Below are 25,523 nucleotides of genomic sequence, written 5' to 3'. Positions count from 1 at the left end.
GAATTCCCATAATGTATGTTTTTTATATAAGTCATTACCCCTTAATTTAAATAGAAGTGACTCTTTAGTTTGGAGAGCAGTAAGGAATTTAAGGTAAGAGACTAAAGTTCAGGTCACAGAGGATCTTAATTGAACATGGATGTATAAATTCTATATATTCAAAATATTAATGGAAAAACTAATTCCCTTCACCTCACTATTCCTCCACATAAAGATGGAATAAAATGTTCAGAACAAAAAAGCTGTGGAAACCTAGAACATAAGTAAAAGAAACTTTATTTCCAAAACCAAAGCTGCTTTCTTAATGCTTAAAGAATATAGAGTTGAAAACCCAGTACTAAGTGCATTTCAACTTTTAATTGATATTAAGTAGGTTTTTATAGAGAAAAAACAAAAAAAAGTAAATGAATAAGAAATGGCTATTAATAGAAATGCAAATCACTGTAACAAGGAAGTAGAAACTAGAAAGATGAGCCAATCAAAAATAGATAATTAGGGGCTTCCCTGGCAGTTCAGTGGTTAAGAATCTGCCTGCCAAGGCAGGGGACATGGGTTCGATCCCTGGTCCAGGAAGATCCCACATGCCATGGAGCAACTAAGCCCATGTGCCACAACTACTGAGCCTGCACTTCAGAGCCCATGAGCCACAACTCCTGAAGCCCACATGTCTAAAGCCCATGCTCCACAACAAGAGAAGCCACCAACAAGAAGCCTGCACACCTCAATGAAGAGTAGCTCCTGCTCTCTGCAACTAGAGAAAGCCCACACGCAGCAACGAAGACCCAATGCAGCCAATAAATAAGTAAATAAATAAACTATAAAAAATAGATAATTCAATTGCCACGATAAAAGAAAAAAAAAAAAAGCAATCCAGAAGCAATGAAGAGCCAACTAAATGACATGGAAGAATAAGTGACCTGGAAGACAGAGTAATGGAAACCACCCAATGAGAACACCAGACAGAAAAACAAATTAAAAAAAAAAAAGAAAGAAAGCAACATATAAGATCTATGGTATGTATAAAACTTGCCAACCTATGCATAATAGGGGTTCTAGAAGGAGAAGTGGGAGAGAAGGGGATTGAAAATGTATTTTAAAAAACTGTGGCTGAAAACTTCCCAAACCTAAATTAGGAAACAGAAATCCAGGTACAAGAAGCTCAGAGGGTCCCAAACAGGATGAATCCAAACAGAACCACAACAAGACATATCATAATTAAAAAGACAAAAGTTAAACAGAGGATTTTAAAGGCAGCAAGAGAAAAACAGAATCATTTATAAGGGATTCACCATAAGGCTATGAGCTGATTTCTCTGCAGAAATTTTGCAAGTCAGAAGGGAGTGGCATATATATTCACAGTCCTGAAAGGGAAAAACTTGCAACCTAGTAAGATCATTTAGAATGGGAGGAGAGAGAGGGAATTTCTCAGACAAGCAAAAACAAAAAGAATTCAGCAATACTAAACTTACTATAACAGAAATACTGAAGGGTTTTCTCTAAATAGAAAAGAAGCAAGAACCTGTAGGAAAGGGGAAATCATGATAGGAAAGGCAAACATAGAGTAAGGTTGAAGATCACCTAAATAATCCAGTACTTAGATTAAAAAACAAAAAAATTATAAAAGCAATTATAACTACAATAAACAGTAAAAGGATATGCATAAAGATGTAAAATAGGACAGCAAAACCACAAAATGTGAGGGAGGGGAGTATGAAATTAGATCTTTCAGAAGGTATTTGAACTTCAGTGACTATCAGTTTAAAGCAAATAGATATGGTTATAGGTCAACATACAGGAATGCCATCATAATCACAAATCAAAAACATACAACAGATTCATGAAAACCAAAAATAGAGGAACTGAAGCATACTACAAAAGAAAATCAAACCGCAAAAGGAAAAATAAAAAGAAATAAACATAGAAGAACTATAAAAACAACTGGAAAACAAGGATTAAAATGGTAATAAGTACATGCTTATCAGTAATTACTTTATGTTAAATGTCAAAGGACTGAATGTTCCGATCAAAAGACGTAGATTGGCTGACTGGATAAAAAAAAAAAGAACCTATAATATGCTGCCTACAAGAGACTCCCTTCAGGGCAAAAGTCATATACAAAGTGAAGGGATGGAAAAAGATTTGTCATGCAAGTGAAAATAACAAGAAAGCAGCAGTGGGGTAGCAATACTCATAGCAGACAAAATAGACTTTAAAACAAAGGCCATAAAGAAAGACAAAGAAGGGCATTATATAATGATAAAGGGATCAATACAAGAAGAGGATATTATACTTGTTAACATGTACTCACCTAATATAGGAGCACCTAAGTAAAGCAAATACTACCAGACATAAGGGGAGAAACTGACAATAATACAATAATAGTAGGAGACTAACACTGACATCAATTGTCAGACCTTCCAGAGGAAAAATCAATAAGGCAACAGAACAAAACACGTGGAGACTAAACAACGTGCTACATAAAAACTAATGGGTCATTGATGAAATCAAAGAAGAAATCAGAAAATACCTTGAGACAAACAAAAATGAAAACACAACTTTACAAAATCTATGGGATGCAGCAAAAGATGTCCTAAGACGGATGTTGACAGTAATACAGACCTTCCCCAATAAACAACAAAAACCTCAAATAAACAAACTAGGCTACCACCTACAAGAATTAGAAAAAGAACAAATAAAGCCCAAAGCAAAGAAATCATAAAGAGGAAATAAATAAAAGATTAAAAAAAAACAATATAAAAGATTAGTAAAACCAAGAACTGATTTTTTTGAAAAGATAAACAAAGATAGACAAACCCCTAGCCAGGCTCAATAAGAAGAAAAGAGAGAGGACCCAAATAAAGAAAATAAGAAATGAAAGAGAAATAACCAATATCACAGAAATAAAAAGTCATAAGAGAATACTATGAAAAGTTATATGCCAACAAAGTGGACAACTTAGAAGAAATGGAAAAATTTCTAGAAACATACAGTCTGCTAAGACTGAGTCAAGAAGAAACAGACAATTTGAACAGACTGATCACTAAAAGTGAAATAGAATTGGTAATTAAAAAACAAAACAAAAAACTCCCTACAAAAAGTCCAGGACCAGATGGTTCCACTGGAGAATTCTACAAAACATATAAAGAACTTAAACCAGTCCTTCTCAAACTATTCCCAAAAAACTGAAGAGGAAGGAACACTCCCAAATTCATTCTATGAGGCCACCATTTCCCTGATACCAAAACCAGACAAAAACACTACAAAAAAATTACAGGCCAATATCTTTGACGAATACAGACACAAAAATCCTCAACAAAATATTAGCAAATGAATCCAACAATACATAAAAAGGATCACACGCCATGATCAAGTTGGATTCATTCCAGGGTCATAAGAATGGTTTAACATACACACAAAAAAATCAATGTGATATACCACATTAACAAAAGGAAAGACAAAAACCACACAATCATCTCAAGAGACACAGATAAAGTATTTGACAAAATTCAACATCCATTCACATCAAAAACTCTCATCAAAGTGGATATAGAGGGAACATACGTCAACATAGTAATGGCCACTTACAACAAACCCACACCTAACATCATACTCAACAGGAAAAGCTGAAAGCCTTCCCACTAAATTCAGGAACAAGACAAGGATGCCCACTCTCACCACTTCTATTCAACACAGTACTGAAAGTCCTAGCCACAGCAATCAGACAAGAAAAAGAAGTAAAAGGTATCCAAACTGGAAGGGAAGAGGTAAAACCGTCACTATTTGCAGATGACATGATACTCAATATAGAGAACCCTAAAGTCTCCACACAGAAGATATTAGAACTAATAAATGAATTCAGCAAGGTAGCAGGATACATGATTAATAGAAATCTGTTGCATTTATATACATTAATAATAAACTATCAGAAAAAGTAAAAAAAAATCCCACTTAAAATTGCATCAAAGGGACTTCCTTGATGGCGCAGTGGTCAAGAATCCACCTGCTAATGTAGGCGACACAGGTTCAATCCCTGGTCTGGGAAGATCCCACATGCCTTGGAGCAACTAAGCCCATGCACCACCACAACTACTAAGCCTGTGCTCTAGAGCCCATGAGCCACAACTACTGAAGCTCACATGCCACAACTACTGAGCCCACATACTGCAAACTACTGAAGCCTGAACACCTAGAGCCATGCTCTGCAACAAGAGAAGCCACCACAATGAGAAGCCCATGCACCACAATGAAGAGTAACCTTCCCTCTCCACAACTAGAAAAAGCCCATGCACAGCAATGAAGACCCAATGCAGCCAAAATAAGTAAATAAGTGTGTGTATATATATATATATATACACTTACATCAAAAAAATAAAATACCTAGAAATAAACTTAACCAAGGAGATCAAAGACCTATATTCTGAAAAGTATAAAACACTGATAAAGGAAACTGAAGATGATTCAAAGAAACAGAAATATGTCTCATACTCTTGGATGGAAGAATATTGTTAAAATGGCCATACTACCCAAAGTAATCTACAGATTTAATGCAATCCCCATCAAAATACCCAAGACATTTTTCACAGAACTAGAACAAATAATCCTAAAATTTGTATGGAACCACAAAAGACCCAAAATTGCCAAAGCAATCCTGAGAAAAAAGAAGAAAGCTGGAGGTATAACACTTCCAGACTTCAGACTATACTACAAAACTACAGTAATCAAAACAGCATAATATTGGCACAAAAAGAGACATATATCAATGGAACAGAATAGAGAGCCTAGAAATAAACCTACACACCTACAGTCAATTAATATACAACAAAGGAGGCAAGAATATACAATGGAGAAAAGACAGTCTCTTCAGCAAGTGGTGTTGGGAAAGCTGGACAGCTACATGTAAAACAATGAAATTAGAACATTCTTTCATACCATACACAAAAATAAACTCAAAATGGTTTAAAGATCTAAATATAAGAAATGACACCATAAAACTCCTAAAAGAGAACACAGGCGAAATATTCTTGATGTAAATTGTAGCAATATTTTCTTAGATCAGTTTCCTGATGCAAAACATATAAAAGCAGAAATAAGCAAATGGAACCTAATTAAACTTAAAAGCTTTTGCACAGTGAAGGAAACTATCAACGAAATGAAAAGTCAACCTACGTAATGGGAGAAAACATTTGCAAACACTGCAAACAATAAGGGGTTAATATCCAAAATATACAAACAGCTCATACAACTCAGTATCAAAACGACAAACAGGGACTTCCCTGGTGGTCCAGTGGTTAAGACTCCATGCTTCCATTGCAGGGGGCGCAGGTTTGATCCCTGGTCGGGGAACTAAGATCCTGCATGCTGTGAGGCACAGCCAAAAAACAGAGGGGGAAAAAAAAGACAACCCAATCAAAAAATGGACAGAAGACCTAAACAGACATTTTTCCAAAGAAGACATACAGATGGCTAACAGGCACATGAAAAGATGCTCAAAAGATGCTAATTATCAGGGAAATGTAAATCAAAACCACAATGAGGTATCACCTCACATAGGTCAGAATGGCTGTCACCAAAAAGTCTACAGACACTAAATACTGGAGAAGATGTGGAGAAAAGGGAACCCTCCTACACTGTTGGCAGTAATGTAACTCGGTACAATCACTATGGAGAACAGTATGGAGGTTCCTTAAAAAACTAAAATTAGAACTACCATATGATCCAGCAATTCCTCTCCTGGATACATATGTGGAAAAAACGAAAACTTTAAATCGAAAAGATACATGCACCTCAATGTTCACAGCAGCACTATTTACAACAGTCAAGACATGGAAGCAACACAAGTGCCTGTCAACAGATAACTGACTTAATAAGATGTGGCATATATATATTGGACTATTACTCAGCCATAAGAATGAATGAAATATTGCCTTTTGCAACAACATGGACGGACCTAGAGAATATTATGCTTGGTGAAAAAAGTCAGAGAAAGACAAATACTATATGATATCACATGCGGAATCTAAAAAAATAATACAAATGACTAATTTGTATACAAAACAGAAAGATTCACAGACATAGAAAACAAACTTATGGCTACCAATGGGGACAGGGAGGTGGCAGGACAAATTACCAGTATGGGATTAACAGATACAAACTTCTATACATAAAATATATAAGCAATAAGGGAATTATACCCAATCTCCTGTAACAACCTAATAGAATATAATCTGCAAAAAAAAAATGCACAAAATATGAATTGCTATGCTGGACACCTGAAACTAACACAATGTTGTAAATTAACTACACTTCAATTTTAAGAAACTGAAAATAAATACAGACAGACAGACTCCGGAGCGAAGCTGGGAGCACTGTGATGTGACGTAAGGAGAGCACTTGCACTCTTGTCCTCACTTGTTTTGCTTATTAGCATTGTGAGGTTCGGCAGTTCACTGAGTTTATGGCATATCATATCTTCTTTGTATCAAATGATCTGTTATGAAATGGACAAATGGTGTAAAGAAATTCCAGCAAGCAAACCACAGATTGACTATACCACTAATAATGCAAGCATAAGAACAAAGCAGAGCTGTCAGGCTCTTTGCCTGATACTTTGTGAAGAAATCAGATTTGACAAGAAGTTGGCCAAAGAACATAAAAAGTGGCACCACGACTTGCAATGTGGATTTACATCCATTGTTGTTTCAGTGAACCTCACCCTAAGTGCACATGGTGCCCATGGGTTTTAGCTAATATTGTAATCTATATATGCAATTAACAAATAAATTGGAGGTCCAGGCTTAACATTTTTATCCTGATAAGATGGTCCAGGCTTAGCATTTTTATCCTGATAAGATGTTCAGTTAAACAAATTTGGTCCCCCCAGGCCTGGAGTCCGAGGGCGTGTAAAACCCGAGTGGTCTTAGGTAGAGACCACTACATGGTCCTTGCTCTCGCGCTTCTTTTCTACCAAATAAAGAAAAATTCAATTAGCAGAGACTTTTAGCCCAGAACCTGGATACTGAGAGAGAAAACAGGGGCAGCAACAGTTTTTGGTAGAAAATTGTCAGAATCTCTCTAGGAGAAAGAAGCAGAACAGAGCGTTATTTCTCTGGGAGAAGATAAGAGAATGGTAGAGCTGGTCAGGCTGTGAGAGGAACTCTGATGATACCACCAAAGCTAACAACACGACAGCTAATGTCAAAACTGAACACGGGGGTTCCAGTTCAAGAGGGTGACACAGGAGGGTCCTGAACTCCATTCCCCTCACAGACACACTGCGTTTACAGTTTAAAGCTTATGGGGCCTATGCCCACGAGACCCACAAGGCCACAGGGAAACTAAGGCACAGCTCTTAACAGGCTTTGTGGGGTTTTACCATGGCTATCCCCCAGAGCCCAGCAGAGGTAGAGCAACAACAACTGAAAACGGGCTCCTCTTCAGCAGGACAAACAGAAACCCATAGGGAGACATGGTCTGGACCCTGCTGATCAACATGCTGGTTGAGGAAACCAAGCAAGGCTTGGTTAAAACGGACAACAGGGTCTTCTGTAAGGCAAGTAACCAAACCAACGTCCCTGAGAAACAGCTCTTTTCTCTTTAAAAATCGCCCCAAATCTAAATTGCCTAAACCTTTCCTAAAAAACCTAAGGAGAGAATTTCTCTAAGAAATATGAGGAATTTCCTGGGCTGTGAACCACACCTGACCACCTGCTCTGTAAAACAGAAAAGAAAAAGTATGAGATGAAGGTTCTTGGGGTCCCAAAGCCAATCCAAGTGATCACCACGCTGCCCGAAACATCCAGTATGAGGACACATGAGGCAGCTAAGAGTAAGGGTCGCTCTAAAATTTCTTTACAGGAGGGCTTCTCAGCGGCACGCTGGTGGGGCCAGGATGCAAATGCAGGGCATTGTGCATAAAATTGAGACAAAGTCGATCACACACACAAAGGCTCCGCGGGGGCCGTCTAAAGCCCCCTAACTTCCCACGTTGGCACTTCTACTACCCGGAGATAGAGCAGACACTGGTCTAGAAACTCCAGCCTTTACCATCACTGCACGGGCCCCTCATAAAGATTAATGACATCCGCATGAACTTGGACCACATTTCAATTTCCACTGTCAATCGAAAGCGATCCGTCTGTGCCAGCACCTCCACTCATCACTTGCTAGGTGAGCATCACTAACCCTGTGAGCTGCAGACACCCAACAGTCAGTCCACATTTCCAAAACTGTAACGCAAAGTAAAGAGCTTCACTACAACTCATGACTGAGGACCCTTGGGGAACGGGGCACCAGCCTCTAGTTAAGGGAAGTGCTCCAACACCAGCTCCAGGGGCTACTTCCGGCCCTGGGCACGGACACCAGGCCGGACAGAGGCAGGGTTTTGCGACCCACGGCTACGCACCTTTCCTCCCGGCCTCGGGTGTTGGGCAAGGCTTCTCTTGCAGGGTGGCAGAAGGCGCCGGGGAAGCTGGTTTCCTCTCTGTTTCCACCTCTTCCTCCTCCTCCCGCTTCTGCTCCTTCCTCTCCTCAGGGGGCGGCGGGGGCGAGGGTGAGGGCAGCCAGGGGTCCCCCCTGTCCCGGCCCTCCCTGCACGGCTCGCTGGGCTCCGGGTCGGGCTTCCCCGCCCGGCGGGCCAGCAGCTCCACCAAGTAGGGCCTGCTCAGCTTGGAGAGCGGGGAGGACGGCGGGGTCTGGCCCGAGGGCTTGGGAGCCAGGGCTGGCTTCTGGGCCAAGGGCATTCTGTTTGCTGCCTTGTCCTGCTCTGGCGCCGGGGGCTGGCTGCTGGCTGGTGGGGGCCCAGGCTGAGCTGCAGGAAGAGAGTGGCTGGGAGGGCTTTCAGCAGAGTCCTTCCAGGCGGCCGGGGCTGGCTTCCTCTCCAGGGGGAGGGACGGGCCATGCTTGAGGGGCGCAGTCTCTGTCTCCCCAGTCCTGCTCCCTGGGGCTGACGGCACCGCATCGATGCCATCCCCTGTGCTGCTGTGCCTTTTCTTCTTCTTTTGTTCTGTTTGCTGGTCGCAGTGGAAGCGCAAGGAGTAGTGGGTCCGTCTCAATTTTATTCCAAAGGGGGAAGCTTTATCCTCCCCACCTGGCATCACGGGCTCAGGCTTTCCTACTCCACCTGTGTTCTCGCTGTCTGAAGTGGCCATGGGCTCTGCTTGGGCCACTGCTTTCTGTGGAGGGTAAGGAAGGCTTGGAACAAGGAAAGATGGAAGGTCTTTGGCAAATTTGCACCCCTCTGTGGTGTCCGTTGGCTCCTGGTGTGCCCCCGGTTTCTCTAAACCCTTCACAGGCTCTTTAGCATCAGTAGCTGGGCGCTGGGGTGCAGCCTCTTCGCTGGATCCGGGCACGGATCTTTTCCTAATGCTTTCGGCTTCTGTGTTCTGTCTGGAGGTCTCCCCGCCCCCATCAGAGAACTTCTGCCAGGCAGGCTTAATGGAGAACTTTGCATTTACCGGCGGGGTCCTCCGGAGGTTCCCGCGGGAATCACATCGGCCCCTGGGAATGTGTTCATCACCCGGCCGAGACTGGTCTCTCTCGCCACGCTGGTCACTCTCTGTGTTCTTCAGGATTCTGGACCGAATGGAAGCCCATTCAGCCAGCGCGGCCACGCTGCTGCTCGGAGACTCCTGTGGGGGCCTGGTCTTCCCACTGCCTGCCCGGGGGTCGCCTGGGGCTCGTGGTGGGTTCTCCAGGGCAGGGACATCCACGTGCTTCTTTTCTTCTGAAAAGCCCAGGAGAGACTTGCACGCTGTGTCCTTGATCTGGCTCAGGTTGACGGCTGGGCCACAGAGCTGGGCTCCCGTGACCAGAATGGCCGTGTGGGGGATGCTCAGGGATGAGGGGAGGGTGTGAGAGGCCGGGCTGGCTTTGGGGGCCTTTGGCTCTTGGGGAGCAGAGGTGAGCCCCTCGTCTTTCATGGGCTTCACCGGGCTCAGATTGACTTTGGGGAAGAGGATCTGTTTTCCCCCTGATGACACCTGGAAAGTGTAGGGTCTGGGCATGGTCTGCCTCTCATCCACCTCCTGCCACCTGAGTTCCTCCACCTTTCTGTCCGCTTCTGCAGCAGCAGCTTCTTTCTTCTCTCTTGGAGCCAACGCCTCTTCCACCTGGGCCTCTTGTTTCTGGGGCGGCTGTGCGTTGGTCTCTTCCCTTTTTTCCTGCCGTCCACAGCCATGGTCCCCGGGAACATTCCCCCGCTTTCCCGGCTGCTCTCCTGCTGGCTCAGTGGCCTCTTGGCTCTGCTTCACCCAAATACTCGGTTCCTCAGAACTTTCTTTTGGCTTCTCGAGTTTCAGGTGTTCTTGTTCTTCTGCTTTCTCTGCAAAGTCGCTCTGAAATGGGCTCCTCAAGCCCCTTTTGTGGTCCAGCTGCGGCTGACTGTCCTCTTCCACTCTCAGTGCTTCCCGAAGCTTCTTTTCCGCTTCCTGCCTCCTCTTCGCTTCTTCGTCCTCCCGCTTCCTCTGCTCTTCCCTCCTCTTCGCCGCCTCCTCCTTCTCCTCCCGCCGCCTCTGCGCCTCCAGCTCCTCCTGCCTTCTGAGCTCCTCCATCCGTCTTTCTTCCTCCTCCCGCCGCCTCCATGCCTCCTCCTCCTCCCGCCGCCTCTGCGCCTCCAGCTCCCGTAGCCTGAGCTCCTCCAGCCGCCTCTCCTCCTCTTCCAGCCGCTGCTGCTCGGCCGCCCGCCGCCTCTGCCCCTCCAGCTCCTCCAGTCCGCTGAGCTCCTCCAGCGCTCCTTCCTCTTCTTCCCGCCGCAGCTCCTCGGCCTCCTGCCGGCCCCGAGCCTCCAGCTCCTCCCGCCGCGCGTGTGTCTCCAGGCGCACCGGCTCCTCGGCTGCCAGGCGACCTCCTCCGTCCTGTTCCGCCTGCTCTGGACCTCGGCTGCCTGGCTCTTCCGCGCTCTGCGTCTCCTCCTCACGCTGCCTCTTTTCTGCCTCTAGCTGTACTTCCCTCTCCTCTCCCTCTTCCTCCTCCCCTTCCTCCTCCAAGAGCTCCTGCCTTCTGTTCTCCTCCCAAAGCCTCCTCTCCAGGGCCTGGAGCCTCTGCTCTTCCAGGCGTCGCCTCTCCACCGCTTCGGCCTTCTGCCGTTTGCACTTGGCCTCAAGCTCTCGCCAGTATTCTTCTTGGCGTCGCTTCTCTTCCTCCGAGTCCAGTGGCTCTGGCTCCTCTTCATGCCAAATTGGCTTGTCTTCTCCAGGGTGTCCATTCTGGTCCAGGGACAGCTGATGCAGGAAGCCACCTTGCTCCTTCTGTCGGTCCTAAATTGGTAAAGGAAACAGAATTAGCTTTCCTTGTGCACAGGCTACCATTACAATCCTATTCACAATGTGGGTGGCCCTCCTAATCTCAAGAGGAGGGACAACGTTCCTCTCTCCATACACAGAGACAGGTAGCCTTGGGCATCCCTCACATCAAGAGTAAACTGTGGGTGTGGGAAAAAGAATTTCATCTTTGTGTTTCCTCTCTATATGTCATCCTCAAATTCCTTTTTCTTAATACACATGCATAATCATAGGAAAACCGGCAGACCAGCATTAGAGACGTGAGGAAAAATGAGATTTGCATGTCATCAACGTCCCCTGAAACTTGTGACTCCGAAGTCTAATCAAACTGAAGAACCTCTGGCTAAGCCGTGGCACATGAACGTGGGCCATCTGTCTGCTGCAAAGTAAACTGTGTCTGGAGCCCCTCCGAAGGCTCTCTCTCTCTCTCTCAGGTCCACCAGCCACCAGCAGGCAACAAGTCAGAAAGGGTGGAAAGGAAATGGGCCGCTTCACCCTTGTGCCTGTAACACAGCCACGTCCCCGACAGGGAGAGACTGAGTTCCTTCTACAGGCCCCTCACAGCACCCCCCCGCGAGGCAGCATTCATGGTCGGCCAGGCCCTACGCACCCCGACAAGTCGCCTGTGCTTTCTTGACACCCTCTGGTTTTTTGGCTTAACAGACAGTTTGTGCTTGGCGGCACTGTTGTCCAGGCGAGCGATGGCCAGGGGGATGGCATCTAGGTTGACGCTTTCGATGGTGCCAGCAGAAGAGAAGTGCCTTTTTGGCCGAGACGGTTTAACTGGAGCAGCCTACAGTGGAGATGGAAATATGAAGTCAGTCCAGATCAGGGAACAACCTGCAGGGAATCCTGGAATGGCGGCACCTGCTGGAGCCTGCGCCTTGCTCAGCCTGGCCCACGAGATGCCAGAAGCGGGGGGCGGGGGGGGGAAGGGGCTCGTGGGCACAGAAATGAACACTGCTTTTAGAATCAAAAGACACTGAGTATCTGTTTTGCCAGTGATATCTATATTAACTTGTAAGGGTCATTTAATCTTTCAGGGACTAATATTCCTACTCTGAATGATATGGGGGTTAGATTAGATCAGGGGACAGTAAGACATAGTTGGGGGGGTGTCCAGTCCTGCCTGAAGACTGGGTAAAGAAAGTTTTGCTGGTACACAGCCACACCACTGTCCTTGGCTGCTTCTGCGCTACAAACGAAGAGCAGAACAAAGTAGAGTCTGGTAGTTGCAACTTATGGCCACAAGGCCGAAAATAAGTAGTAGTTTGCTAAGCCCTGGACTAGCTCATCTCTATGCTAAGAACTCTGTAATTCTAGAGCCTTCCACTGCTGCTGACATGGTGTACACATACCTCAGCTCCTACTTTAGCCACTGCAAACAAGGAATGTATCTTTGCACCTCTGTTATCAATCCTCTTTACGCCCAAGCAGCAAATCTCATTTGGTAAGAGCTCAATAAATATTTGTTAAGAGAATGAAGGAACAATAAAGTATAACCTCTTTGCCTAGGGCATAAAATTTCTAATCAGCAAACATGTTTTAGCACGATCACTTTAGCAAAGTTGCAGAGTGCTGGTGCACCGGAAACGAAAAGGAGGAGGCCGGGGTGAGAACGTGAAGGGCAGAAACGTTTTACACTCAGGGGAAAAGCAATTCTTCAAACGATGAACCACAGAAGTGCTGGCAGCTCTGTAATACAGGTGTGGTCACTTACAAAAAAACCACAACCTCAGACCAGCTGTATACATTCAGTTAGGTCACAGAGACCGAGGCTCAGAGGCCACGCTGAATCGGAGGGTAAGAAGCCACGCCTGTAACTTCAGAGTATCCACAGGCAATCAGCGAGGCAAGGGCTCCTGCACAGCACACCACCATGCAGCAGAGGGCGCTCACGGCCCCAACTGCCTCCTCCGGCAGCTGAGACACAGGCTCCGCATCAGCCCAGGCCAGGGTTCACCTGTTTGACTGTGTTCGTGCAGTCACTGGGATTTAGCTGATGGCTTTGCTTTCTGCAATTACCTTCCATATTTACGCACAAAGATAAAGGAGCCAGCTAGCTCCAAGAGCAAAATGAATGCTCAGTAAATGTTAATTTATGACAAGAAGCACAGAAGTAAGGAAAAATAATTCCAGCCTTTGGTCTCCTAAGCTTTTATTTATTTATGCTTATCTTTATAATAGGTGTCAAATTCTAAACTGCTGTTGAAGAGAGATGAATTAAACATTTATTTCCATCCCCTAATGGATGCATGAGTAAAAGGAGTTAGAGCCAAAAGTGATAGATTGAAGACACAGATAAAGCATTTCAAGCTGAGATTTAAATGCGGTGTTTCCTTTGTTATTCAAGCTGGGCCCCTTCATCTGGGTGGTGGAACTGCCTCGAGTCATTCCCCTCACAAGACTCAGGGACATGCCCTGTTCTCAGCGTACTGTCTGCCAGACCACAGGAAGAGCCAGGATCCCTGTGCAGGTGAAAAGTCCTCATGGGAGTGGACTGGCCTCTGTAGAAGCGGTGCACATAATCTCCACAGCGCTTCCTAGGCTGCTGCAGGTAACGTCCCAGGTCTCAGTAGACCGTGTAAAAGTTAAAAGCCAAAAATACACACCAGTAGAGAAATGCAAAGGTCTTTTTTGGGGCCTCTCTAAATAGGAAGGAGACTTTTCCTTACAGACTGTTTACCTTCAGGTGTTTTTCAATGTTTTTTTCAACACCTGAGGTGTTTTACCAACACCTGAGACTCCAAACACAGGCATGCGGGAGTGTGGCTATTTTTCAGAGCAGGGTTCAGTTCCAGCAGTTGCATCGCCATAGAAACAGACGCTCCAACATCTACCACTGGTTGCATTTTGAAGGAATTTAAAGTAATGGGCGAGGACTTCCTAGGTGGTGCAGTGGTTAAGAATCCGCCTGCCAATGCAGGAAACACGGGTCCAAGCTCTGCTTTGGGAAGATTCCACATGCCACGGAGCAACTAAGCCCGTGCACCACAACTATTGAGCCTGTGTGCCGCAACCATTGAAGCCCACGCACCTAGAGTCCATGCTCCGCAACAAGAGAAGCCACTACAATGAAGGAGGAGGCCGCTCACAGGAATTAGAGGAAGCCCGTGTGCAGCAACGAAGACCCAACGCAGCCAATAAATAAATTAAATAAATAAATTTATTAAAAAAAAATAAAGTAATGGATGAAAGTAGCATTTATGAGTGGGAAAGTGAAGCCGCAAATCACCCAACAAAAGGAAAACTGGAAATTAAAGTAAGGAAGCTACATACACAAGTTCAAATCATATTACCTTCTCCTCCATCTCACTTCTGGCTCCAGGAGGATTCAGAGGACTCGGAGAACTTGGCGTCTCACTGGACTGGAACAGTAGAGAGAGTGCTCAAGTCAAATGCCAGCACAGGAAGTCCTGGGCAGACAACCAGACAGCGTCTGTGCTGGCAAGGGCCACCCCCTCCCCCACGCAGGGGCGCCGCTGGCTGCAGAGAGCCGGCAGCTTCACGGTGGGGGGACTCTGCCGATGTCCGGACTCCACCAGGGCTCCTGGTGTGTGCTCCCCTCTCCCCCGAGTCCCCTAGATGTTTCCCATCTAGGCGCTCTCCAACCTCAGTCCTTCATGTGTTCCCCACTGCGGACAGAACCTCAGGTGCTGCCCTGCCACTACCCTACCTGGGAAGCAGGGCTCCAACCTGAGAGCTCTCGGCTTTGCTGGCTGCCTTCCACCCCCTTCACCTGCCAGAGAAGGAAAGCGGGCCCCTGCAGTGGTGCACACGGCGGCTGGGCTGAGGAGGTGGATGAGCAGAGGCGGCAAGAAAACTTGGAAGGAAGGAAGCAGGGGAGGAGGGGAGGGAGGGAGGTAAGGAGGGAGGAAGGAAAGAGAAGAAAAAGGCTAACGAGTCACATCCCAGTCGCCTTGCCTGCCCTGGGTGCATGCACATCATGTCATCTGCACCAGCTATACCTTCTGTCTTGTATCTATTTACAAAAGAGTCTCACCATCACTTCCAGAGCTATTACATCAGCTTGCCCTGCCTCAGTCCATGTTCTGCCCCACACTTAGAAACATCTTTAGAAAACACAAATCAGAGTATCACTGCCCTGCTTAAAACTGCTCAGGGGTTTCCTATTACTTCTTGAACAAAATTCACCCCTTCTCCTGTGATCTACACGTTCCAGCCTCTCTACTGTGCTCTACCTACCCTCTGCCCTCATCCACACTGGCCTGCTTTCTGTTCCTTCTTCAGGACAAGCTCAGTCCCACCTCCGGCCCTCTGTACTGGCTCTTCCTAGAACACCCTTCACCCCTTCTGGGTCTGCTCATGGCTGTTCTGACCTCCTCATCTGAAGAAGCAACCTCTCTCCAACCACATTACTCACTTTTCCATCGCCCTGTTTTATTTTCTGTGCAACATTTTTATTAATCCAACATTCTGACATGTATCTCTTTGTGGACTTGTTTGCTGTCTGACTCTCCTCAGGATGTAAACGACACAGAGGCAGCCCCCTGTCTAATCCGGCCCATCTCTGTGATGCCCACCGCTGGGGAAGCACCCGCTGAACGAATGACCCTCCTTCTCCCCCATCAGCGCCACAGTGCCCTGCACCTGTTAGATCTTCAGGAACAGGGAAGGCTTTTGCCTTGGTCCATAGGAAACCCCTGAATCAAGGCTGATGGCCAGCGCTGCCGCCCAGCACTCAAGAGGCCGGAGAGAGCATTGCTGGACCAGCGGGAGAGACGGGCCCCGTGCCTGCTTCGCCACCACCCACGTGTGTGGGCGCCAGGTGCAGGCAGCGATGGACAACAGAGGAGACTGTCCGTCTTTTCTTTCCTTCCTTCCTTTGCTCTGCAAGTCACTTATCTTTCGTTCTACTCTTATGATATAGTAGCTAGTAACAAACACCACTTCTTTCAGGAGCATTTTAATAACACCGACAAGGGCACTTCAGGTGCAGCACAGAGAATGCTTTCTTTTAAGCATGCGAAGACTCAGAGCCTCAGCCAGAGAACCGTTTATCTAGCTACTGGTAGGACTTTTCTTCCTTTTCCCATAAAAGGCCTGAGGGTGCCCCTTCGGCTGCCTCTAGAGGGACTCTCGTTTCAGGATATGCTCACAGTGTTTCTTTCAAAGTGTCAAGAGACCAAATTTAGATAGGATAGTGCTGGACCAGTGTGACTTTTTTCCCCACGCTAAGTAGAGTTCAAGCTGGTGTGCTTGATGTGTTCTGTCTTGTTGAACACCTACTTCTTTCTTTTCTCATTTTCCTTTAAATTAGTCCAATTTGACAAGTCATCATTCAGTGCTCCTAGGTAAGCAGTAACGACGTCCTTGGGAGACAAAGACATGTAAGATCCAGTTTGTCCTCAAGGAACTCAATGTTTAGAGATGGAGAGAAAACAGGTACATGGAGACAGATGCAGACGGAGTACAGATGTGTAGGAAGCACTTGGGATGTACAGCTAAGGCCCAGAGGAGATAGCGCAGCTTGGAGGTGAGGCCAGGCAAGGCTCCCAGAAGAGGTGGGCCAGCCCGAGTCTCTGAGAGTAAGTGGAAGACACTGGGAAGAGCGGGTGCAAAAGGCACGTCTCCCCTGCCTCCCTCTCTTCCAAGCTGGCCCCCCTGCAGATCAAGGCGCTTGCCCCGGAAGTGCCCTCCAGCCCTGGGCTACTCATCAGGAAAGCTCCTCCCACCGTACTCCCCACACTGCAGACCTCGGGGTTACTAACGCCCTGCCCACTGCCTAGCACCCTCCTGGGCTTGTGAGCAATCCAGTCATTCCCTGGAGGAGCCTTACTTTGTTCTCAGCGTCTGAGAGGATAACGTCCTGCTGAGTCACAATTTCCATGGGACTGGTCAAGAACGGATCCTCGTCACTGTCTGCCTTCTTCATGGGAATGGCATTGGGTGGTGGCTGCCCAAACTTGATGTTCTTGCCCAACTGTCGCTGGAGAGAAACAAAAGAAAGACGTTCTGAAGCAGTGAAGCGGTCCACAATAACCACAACCGACTTCCCCATAGCTAGCAGGCACTGAGGCATATTCTGTACACGACTGGTTTCTAGCCTAGACACCATGCCAGTAAACCCTGATGCAGTCCTGGAATAACTGAATCTGTTTCCCGGTATTTCTTTTCTCTTTTCCACCTTCGAGCCATGAGCTTTTTCATCCAGCCACCTCTTTCATGCAAATGCCAATATTTCCAGAGGGGCGAGAGACTGTATTTCTGATCTGAAAGTTGGGTATGACAAAAATTTTTTGATTAACCTATAAATTTATTTATATAAAAGTCTTTTAAAGGTACAAAAATTGTTTAGAAAATAGTTTCATGAAATATAAGAACCACTGGGGGAAATCAGGACCCTTGTGGTTGCACAAACATGGGACCCCTCCAGCCCCTTTTGGACACACTCCCCTTGAATATTTATGTCTCATCTAGCTTCCTCATCAGCCCCTAGCCTGAACATCCTGCTCGGGTTACAGTGGGTACCACTGCCAAGTGGAAGAAGGCCCCAGGGCCCACAAGTCTTTCCATGATTGATGCTGAGTTCACAGAAAAGATGGAAGCAATTTTGTCCTGCCAATAGGACGGCCTCTTTGCCTTGCTGCAGCTACCCACTGTGACCTATGGGCCAGAAGGAACCAAGTGGGGAAGGCACAGAGAAGGAGGCCGGAGGAAGGGCCAAAGAGGGACTGATCACTGGTGAGAGGGAGCTGAATGACTGGGGAGAAGGAGGGAAAAACAAAGGATAGAAATTAGAAAGATAAATAGTACTTAGAGTTAGAGAAAAGCCAGATTAAAAAAGGAATTATATTCCCTTAAGAAAAATAAATATACATAATAGTTTTTAATAAGAGGCAAAATATTTAATGGCTAGATATATTAGATATAAAATATTTAATGGGTAGAGAAAGTGAATGACATTCAGGAAGAAAAAGAGGTAAGCTGTGGTCATCTGAAAGACTACAGTACTGAATTGAATATATTGTGCAAACTACTGCTTGAATCTACATCAGGGATTCTCAAGCTCAGCTCTACTGACATCTGAGGCCAAGTAATTCTTTGCTGTGGGGAGCTCTCCTGTACACTGTAGGATGTTGAACATCACCCCGGCCTTCAGACACCAGATGCTACTAGTAACCCCTCTTCAACCTATTTAGACAACCAAAAATGCCTCCAGGCGTTGTCCAATGTCCCCTGGGTGGGTAAAATCGCCTCTGGCTGAGAATTACTGCTCTAGATCTAGGTACTTGGGTTTCACAGTCTTTTTATGCTTCAAAGGAAAAAAAAAAAAAAGAGAATACGTTATCTGATATTTATCTTCAATATGGCTAATATTTAATCCCACAAAGCTGCAAAAAGCCTTAGCAATCACATTATCCAACCCACTCACTTTACAAAAAAAGTCAGAGGTCCAGTGGGGGAGAGGTGACTGGCCCAAGCTTATGGAAAGAATGAGTGGTCCCAAAGGGATCTGAATCCACATCTTCTAAAACACACTTGGTGTTATCTTCATCGTACTCCACTGGTTCTCATAAATTTGACATCGCACTTCCTTCTTCTTATAGGGGCAGAGAGAGAGGATGCAGCATTTTCACCACCTTACTGAAGTTCCCGAGCAGAGGGCTCCCTCCAGGGAAATATGCCCCTTTTCTCTCTGAACTCAAGGGTGAAAACTCTACCCACCTTCACTCAGCTGCCCCTCGGCCTTGCATGGTGGACGGTGAGATGGCAGAGACATGAAAGAGATGAACTTTAGGCCCCCCTCCCCACATCCCCGGGCACCCCAGCATGCCAGGTCAGGAGCACAGAGAGACAAGGACTCGTAGTTGATCTGCTGGTATCTCAGCCTGAGCCTGGCTTCCCTGACACCACAGGGAGGGAGCACACATCAAAAGCCCGAGTTCAGCCAGTGAAGTACAGCTTGAGCAGCCCAAAAGGGTTTCGGGGAGGAGAAGGCTGAAAAAGGGTGTCTTCTAAAAACAAGTTTAGCAGGAAGCGGCAGTTAGTATCTACTCTAAGCAGATCAATAAGCAGGCACGGTTAGAACAGCCGATGGTGTCAGACAAGAGGACACGGTGTCACAAAGCCATAGGCCCGTCTCACTTGCTACCCTGTGGGAGAGGAACGAGGACCTGGGCAGAAGTGGCAGGAAGAGTTCCTGCATCTTAGTGACAGCCTGGCAGGGGTTCCTTCTCGGACTCCCAGCCCAGCCTTCTGCGACCGGTTATCCCTTCTCCAGGAGTGCTGGTCAAGAGCTGGAAACTTTCCCCAGTCGCCTCAGACTGAGACATCTCCTGTTGTCTGGGCGTGCCATCTACCAACGCTCTTGAATGTCTAAGATGAGAATATTTCTTCTACTTATAACGGAAAGAATAATTCTTTAATGAGCTTCCAAGGAGAACCTGGCTTAATACCCTAATGCCCTTTAGTTAGGATTTCTGCCACCATCACACACACACAAAAATGAATATGCTGATATTATTCTTCATTAGGGCACTTTTTAGAACACTGATGTTGGTCCACCCTGATGCTTAGGATACTATATATATATATATATATATATGGCAAAATGTAAATACAGTCTAGACTGAAACTCCAAAGATGGGATGGCTATCGTGGCTACCAATGGAAAAGGAAAGAGAACATGGGAAAAAATATTAGATGCAATAAGAACAGGTGAAATAAGGCACAGGGACTAAAGCTGGGAAATGGAGAGAGGGATGTTAAGAAATGAAGCAGAGAGTTAACGAAAGAGGGCGTGGAGGTGGGGAGATGGGAAAGAAGGGAGAGGGAGGGAGGGAGGGGGAGAAGGGAGGAGGGAGGGGGGAGGGGGAGGGGGGAGGGAGGGAGGGAGGGAGGATGTGTGTGTGTGTATCAAAGGGTTGACTTCTGTCATGGATATGTTCATCCTGGCAAAAGAAACACAATGCTGTTGCCTTTGAGAATGACCGTGAGCACCTCCATAAAGCAGCTGATTTAAAATCCCTCCGGACAAAACAAGTTCCAGCTGCTGGCGAGGGAGCCGGGGAGGAGGGAGTGGGGTGGAGGAGGGGAGAACCCAGGTGATGAAAAGAAATGACGGCCATCGTCTAGGGATAGGGCTGCAGCCTTGTCCAGACAAAGGACTGTCTTCACAGACACACCCTGCAGTGGCGGGGGATGAGACAGTGCAACAGGCCAGGGCAGAACTGAAGGTCCAAGGCCATGGTGACGGAGCCTCAGGCTCTCAAGGCCAAGGTTCTTGCACTGCCCTGTGGTTCCTGCTCCAAGTGCTTCTTTCAGCTGACTCGAAGGAGACTGGGCTGTTGGACACTCTGTGTGATTTACTGACAACTAAAAGGTGACTGCTGAAACCTATCTGGCAATCTCAGGTGTCGAGTGAATTGAATACGGGGATAAATGTGGCTTTTTGGTGACTTTTATTCTGCCTACTATTCAGGCATTGTCATGGGAAGAACTGTGACACAAGCAATCACTGAAAACCAGTCTGTTAAGATGAGCTTGCCCTTCAGTCTTCAGGGAAATAAACTAGTACCACTCCATATATATAAAAAACCCATACCCATGGATTCTTTATATGTACTGAGATAATAACCGAGGGGAGAGTGGAACCGCTGTGCCTAAACTGAGTCCCTGTTACTTGCGGCTATGAATGGAGTTACTGTTAGACTGGGATGTGAGCTAAAAAGGGCAATATTTTATTCATTCAAATTGGGCCATTTTGCTGTAATATGGAATGCTGGAGAATGATGTTATAGGCATGCACATCCATATTTATGAGGCTTTTTTCCTATGGTGTGGAAATTCCAAGCACATCATATTCTGCAGCTCTCACACTGCCAGTTTAGATTTCCCCAGATTTCTCACAGCCATCCTTCAGACCACATCTCTAAGAACAAGGCAGAAGAAAAATAAAGTTGCTGTCTTCTTGAGCGAACTACAGATACTCCCATAGTTAAAATGAATTTAAAAGAATAAGCAAAATCAAAAGCACACAGATTTAAAGACATTCGCTCTGTGCAGAAGTGGCTAAGAGCAGGTATTTATTCTTTGTGTCCTTGACAGCTGCATGAGGTGCCCAGATCCTCAAAGGCAAGACACTTCTGCATTTTAAAGTGAAATCCAGCTCAGCAGGACATAGCAGCTACTGAATATGGAGGTTTTACCCTCCTGAGCTAAACAGTCCGTGGACTAATAGACTAAGTATTTTCTGACAAAGGTCTGGTATAATTCTAAAAATCACCTGCCGGCTTAGACTGTGATGTTCCTCAGTCTTGTCATCAGTAGGTACACATGCACTTTACAGCCTGATTTGATCTGAAATAAACAGCCACCTCCCCAGTCTGTGCTCTGGGCAGCTGTAGGGAACATCAAGGTCATTGCAGTCCAAATGCAATGAAGTGCAAAGCTTACAAAGCCACTCCGTGCTATAGCAGGTGAACAGTGATTTTGTATAAATGGCAGATTTCAGGAACTGGAGGGGCTCTTCAGATCATCCTTCACATGCATCCTCTTATTTTTCAGATAGGGAACATGAGGGTCAGAGAGGTTAAATGACTTGCTCCAAGGCTGCACAGCCAGGTGGTGGCAGAGGCCTGGCAGGGGCTTTTCATTTCACCCACTGGCCATAGAACAACCGACTGTTAATGGATAGGGTCCTCAAAAAGGACACCATTGTTGTTTCTGTCCCTACAACTGTCCTGTATATTTAAATCTGTTCTCACTCTGCACATTATTTTTATACCCAGGGAAAATAAAGGTAATTTTTCTTTTAAAGATTCAACTGTTTGCCACAGAAATTTTGACAGGTGGTAGGTTCACTTTGTTCAGAAAAGAGTAGGCTTATTTATGCTGTATTCAGTCATTCTGTACTCAGCATCAGCAGACAGATACAAACCATCACGGGTGCAACATAGGACAGCTCTGGCTGAGATGACCATGTATGGACACTAGGGGGCAGCCTTTCCAAGTGCAGTCATTACAAGCGCGGCTCTGGTTTCCAAGGGCTGGGAAGTTTCTTAAGCCAGAGAAAAATGGCTTTTTTTTTTTTTTAAATGACATTCCAGTAGAAATCTCATTTCAAAAGAATGTCTTAGTAATGGTGGCATATCAGCTTGCTAGGACATTTACTGTCAAATAGGTGTTATCCATTACTTCTCTCTCTAAAACATACACACATACACAAAGACAATTTCAGACATAAAAAACATACATGCCTCTGACGTAACTAAACACCCTCATTCCATGCTGGAGTCTACGAGGGGGCGGTCTTTTATGCTGCTTACTAAGCATCGATACCAGCATAACGTTTTTATGGGAAAATGCAAAGCATTCATGCAAGTTAATAAAGTTAACTACTATTTCTACGACTTACCAGGAACATACTGCTTAGTCGACTGAAAAATAAAGCACAGTCTTTTGGGGGTGATACAGTTATATCTTATGTCACTCCAAAAATCACATTTGCTATGATAATGGTCCCCATTTCCCTCTTCGAAGAGCAAAAATCTCTTATTTTATTGTTTAAAAACATAACCTTAGAGCTGTAAGGAAGCTTGTAAATCCATGCCGCAGAAGCAAAATTAGGCAGACCTCGTGTGAGCAGGTATTGTCCAAAGGAGAGCACTCAAATTAGATAGCTATTCTCTTAACTCACATTTCTTCTCCTATATTCACAGAATTGTTGCTCAGAGAAGTGAGTTGTTTTCGCATTTTATTAATTATGAGATCAGATTCTTTACACTTAGCCTTACATCATTAATACGAACAACTGGTATTCGCATTATTTCTATGGAGTTTCTATATTTTCAATCCTGCAGAATTATCTATTTTTGACAACTCTAAATCCACTTCTTGGAGTGGCAGTGGCATGTGGTGTGACCTTATAAAGCTGATACCATTTAAGACAACAGACTATTACCTAATTTTTAAAGAACTCCTTGAAAGGTCTTATAAAATACAGTTGTTTTGTAGACTGAAAGCTGTAAGTCATTCCCCTTAGAAAGGGGATCTCACGAGGGCTCATTACTTCTTAGGAATAATATTCCAGGAATCAGAAGACTTCAAGAAGGAAGGAGGAGGAGGGGATCAAGGTTTTCTGTGGCCATCACCACCCTTCCCCCTTCTCCAACTTACGAGAGGTGGCCGCTTACTTTCTCCTCTGAGTCTATAAAACATGTAGCAGTAAACCAACAAGAACCAAGAACTAGTGAGGGAGCTGGTTAGGAAATGCTGACGTTTGAAGGAAGTGCCTAGGTGAGTCCTGAGGGGCAGGACTGCGGCCTTGGGCAGTGGTGTGGTAGGTATAAAGATCTAGGCAAGTCTGGGTGTGGTTTCAGGGTGTTGGCTATTTCTCAGCTCACCATATGCTACATTCAGCTGAGGGTGTGAGAAATATGTAACCAAACACAGATCGCAAAATACATTGCTCATATTCAGTAGAAACAAGAATATTCCAAGAAAATAGAAAATTTTGAGTGTTAGTAGCTATTCAAGCCAGCTGTCCCCCCCCTTTTTTTTTGTGCTGGTTCATTCATTCATTTCTTTATTTGTTCACTCATTGTTGCAGACTTAGAAACAGATGGAAACCAGCAAACCAGAGTCTCCCGTTCATAGTCTGGATTGCCTCCAAGTACCCCCAGCTCAGAGAAGTGCTTCTAGTGAGGTCTACTTCTAGTGCTTCAAGTGAGGTCTACTAAGCTCTCAGGCAAACCTACGTAGTCAGATCCCAGGGGCCTCTGCTCCCCTTGCTTTTCCTGGATTTCCCATTATTTCAGTCTCATTTACTACTTGTCTCATGTAGTGAAGAATGATTTTATTATTATATTTTCATTATTAAGGAGCTACCTACCGTCTGAGTCAACTGTATGGAGGAAAACTGCCCAAATCTGCAGTGTGAACACAGAGGAAGCTGAAGAGCTTCACGGCACCCCTCTGAGACAGAGGGGCTCAGGGGAGCCAGATTTACAAACACAACAGAATAATGGAGTCTCACTGTTCACTGCCCAAGTATGGAGACTTGGAAAGGGAGCACGTGCCGTGCACAGCCTCAGCTGACAGTCAACCCTGTGCTCAGGGATTATGCCAACACTTAATGGTCAGGAGCTCTTTCCTTTCACCCAAGCTCTGCAGCTTCTCTAGGGCACTCATCCTTATTAGGTCCAGTTAAAAATGCGGGGACAACTTGAGAGAAAAGAAGGGGTGTAATGCAGGTGGGTACGACAGCGACAGTGTACTTCTCACAGGTGGACAGAGGCTCCCAGAGAACTGAGTGAGGTCTGAGAAAGCGAACATCCTGACCAGAAGCCACCCCTGGACCTCCCAATTCATTACTCAAGGCCAAGTCAGGGACTCTTCCCGCTTCCCTCCGTAGCTGGGCCCCTTCCTGGGGCTCTGACCCTCCAATCTCAAGCTGTCTTACCTGAAGAGTTTTGACTTTGCCCAGGATGTTGTCCTGTGACATTGCTTGAACTGTCTGCTCACTCTCTGCTCCCCCATCAGGGATAAAAATACTGTCATGGGAAAACGCCCGGGTTCCCATAGAATAGTTGAAGGACCTGGAATGCAAATCATGTGCTTCATTTTATTCGGATGACCAGATTCCTTTTGGCAATTCAGTCTCCTTTTCCTCCTGGTTTAGGGGACTCTACCCGCAACCCCTGTCTCATTCAGAAAGCACTTTCATCATGGTGTCCTTTTCTGCGAGGGGTCAGCCAAGTAGCTGGGTAGCCGGAAGGATCTCACAGGAATAAGGGATCATGTCTCCAACACAACAACGTTTCAGAGCCACTCACTCTGACCGCCACTTGTTTGTAGAGGACCCAGGACAGAAGGCACTGCAGAAATGTTAGCTGCAGGCGCCTTTCTCCCGATGAGCTGTCACTATCAGTTTTACCCCAATAAGTCTTGTCCACAAGCACTTTCTAAGTAACACGCAGATCCAGAAGGAACAGGCAACAGTTTCTTTCTTTCAGATTGCAATCAAATTGAAAGAAAGATAATACATCTAAAACAAAGACTTGAGGAGGATGGGAATTGCTGGTGGGGACTGTAGGGATAAAGAGTCTCTCTGTGGAGACTGTTTAGGAATTCAGAGAAGAGGAGGGGAAATGTGTGTTAACGAGACTCTAACGGGTGTCATGCATTGAGCGGCTTATAGGTGGTAGGTACCCAACAATAAACACCTCTCAGGTGAAAGGCTACACTTCAAGGAAGTCTGGACTTCCGACTGTGAGGTACAGG

The 25,523-nt window shown here is 45.8% G+C and overlaps 1 protein-coding gene across 1 annotated transcript in view; it reads right to left on the bottom strand.

Moving 5' to 3' along the window:
- Positions 1-24,822, bottom strand: part of CRACD (capping protein inhibiting regulator of actin dynamics) — a 36,287-nt gene extending 11,465 nt beyond the window's left edge. The window contains exons 1-6 of the mRNA XM_057728758.1: positions 24,703-24,822; positions 17,077-17,226; positions 14,576-14,644; positions 11,887-12,069; positions 10,818-11,252; positions 8,402-10,685 (exon numbers count right to left, since the gene is read on the bottom strand). Coding sequence (XP_057584741.1) covers positions 8,402-10,685; positions 10,818-11,252; positions 11,887-12,069; positions 14,576-14,644; positions 17,077-17,226; positions 24,703-24,822 — 3,241 coding nt within the window. The remainder of the gene's footprint in view (positions 1-8,401; positions 10,686-10,817; positions 11,253-11,886; positions 12,070-14,575; positions 14,645-17,076; positions 17,227-24,702) is intronic.
- Between the last annotated feature and the right edge of the window lie 701 nt (positions 24,823-25,523).

Source organism: Hippopotamus amphibius, chromosome 3 (assembly GCF_030028045.1).
Source record: "Hippopotamus amphibius kiboko isolate mHipAmp2 chromosome 3, mHipAmp2.hap2, whole genome shotgun sequence".
In the NCBI taxonomy this organism is placed as follows: Eukaryota; Metazoa; Chordata; class Mammalia; order Artiodactyla; family Hippopotamidae; genus Hippopotamus; species Hippopotamus amphibius.
This window is presented reverse-complemented; position numbering and strand designations above follow the sequence as displayed.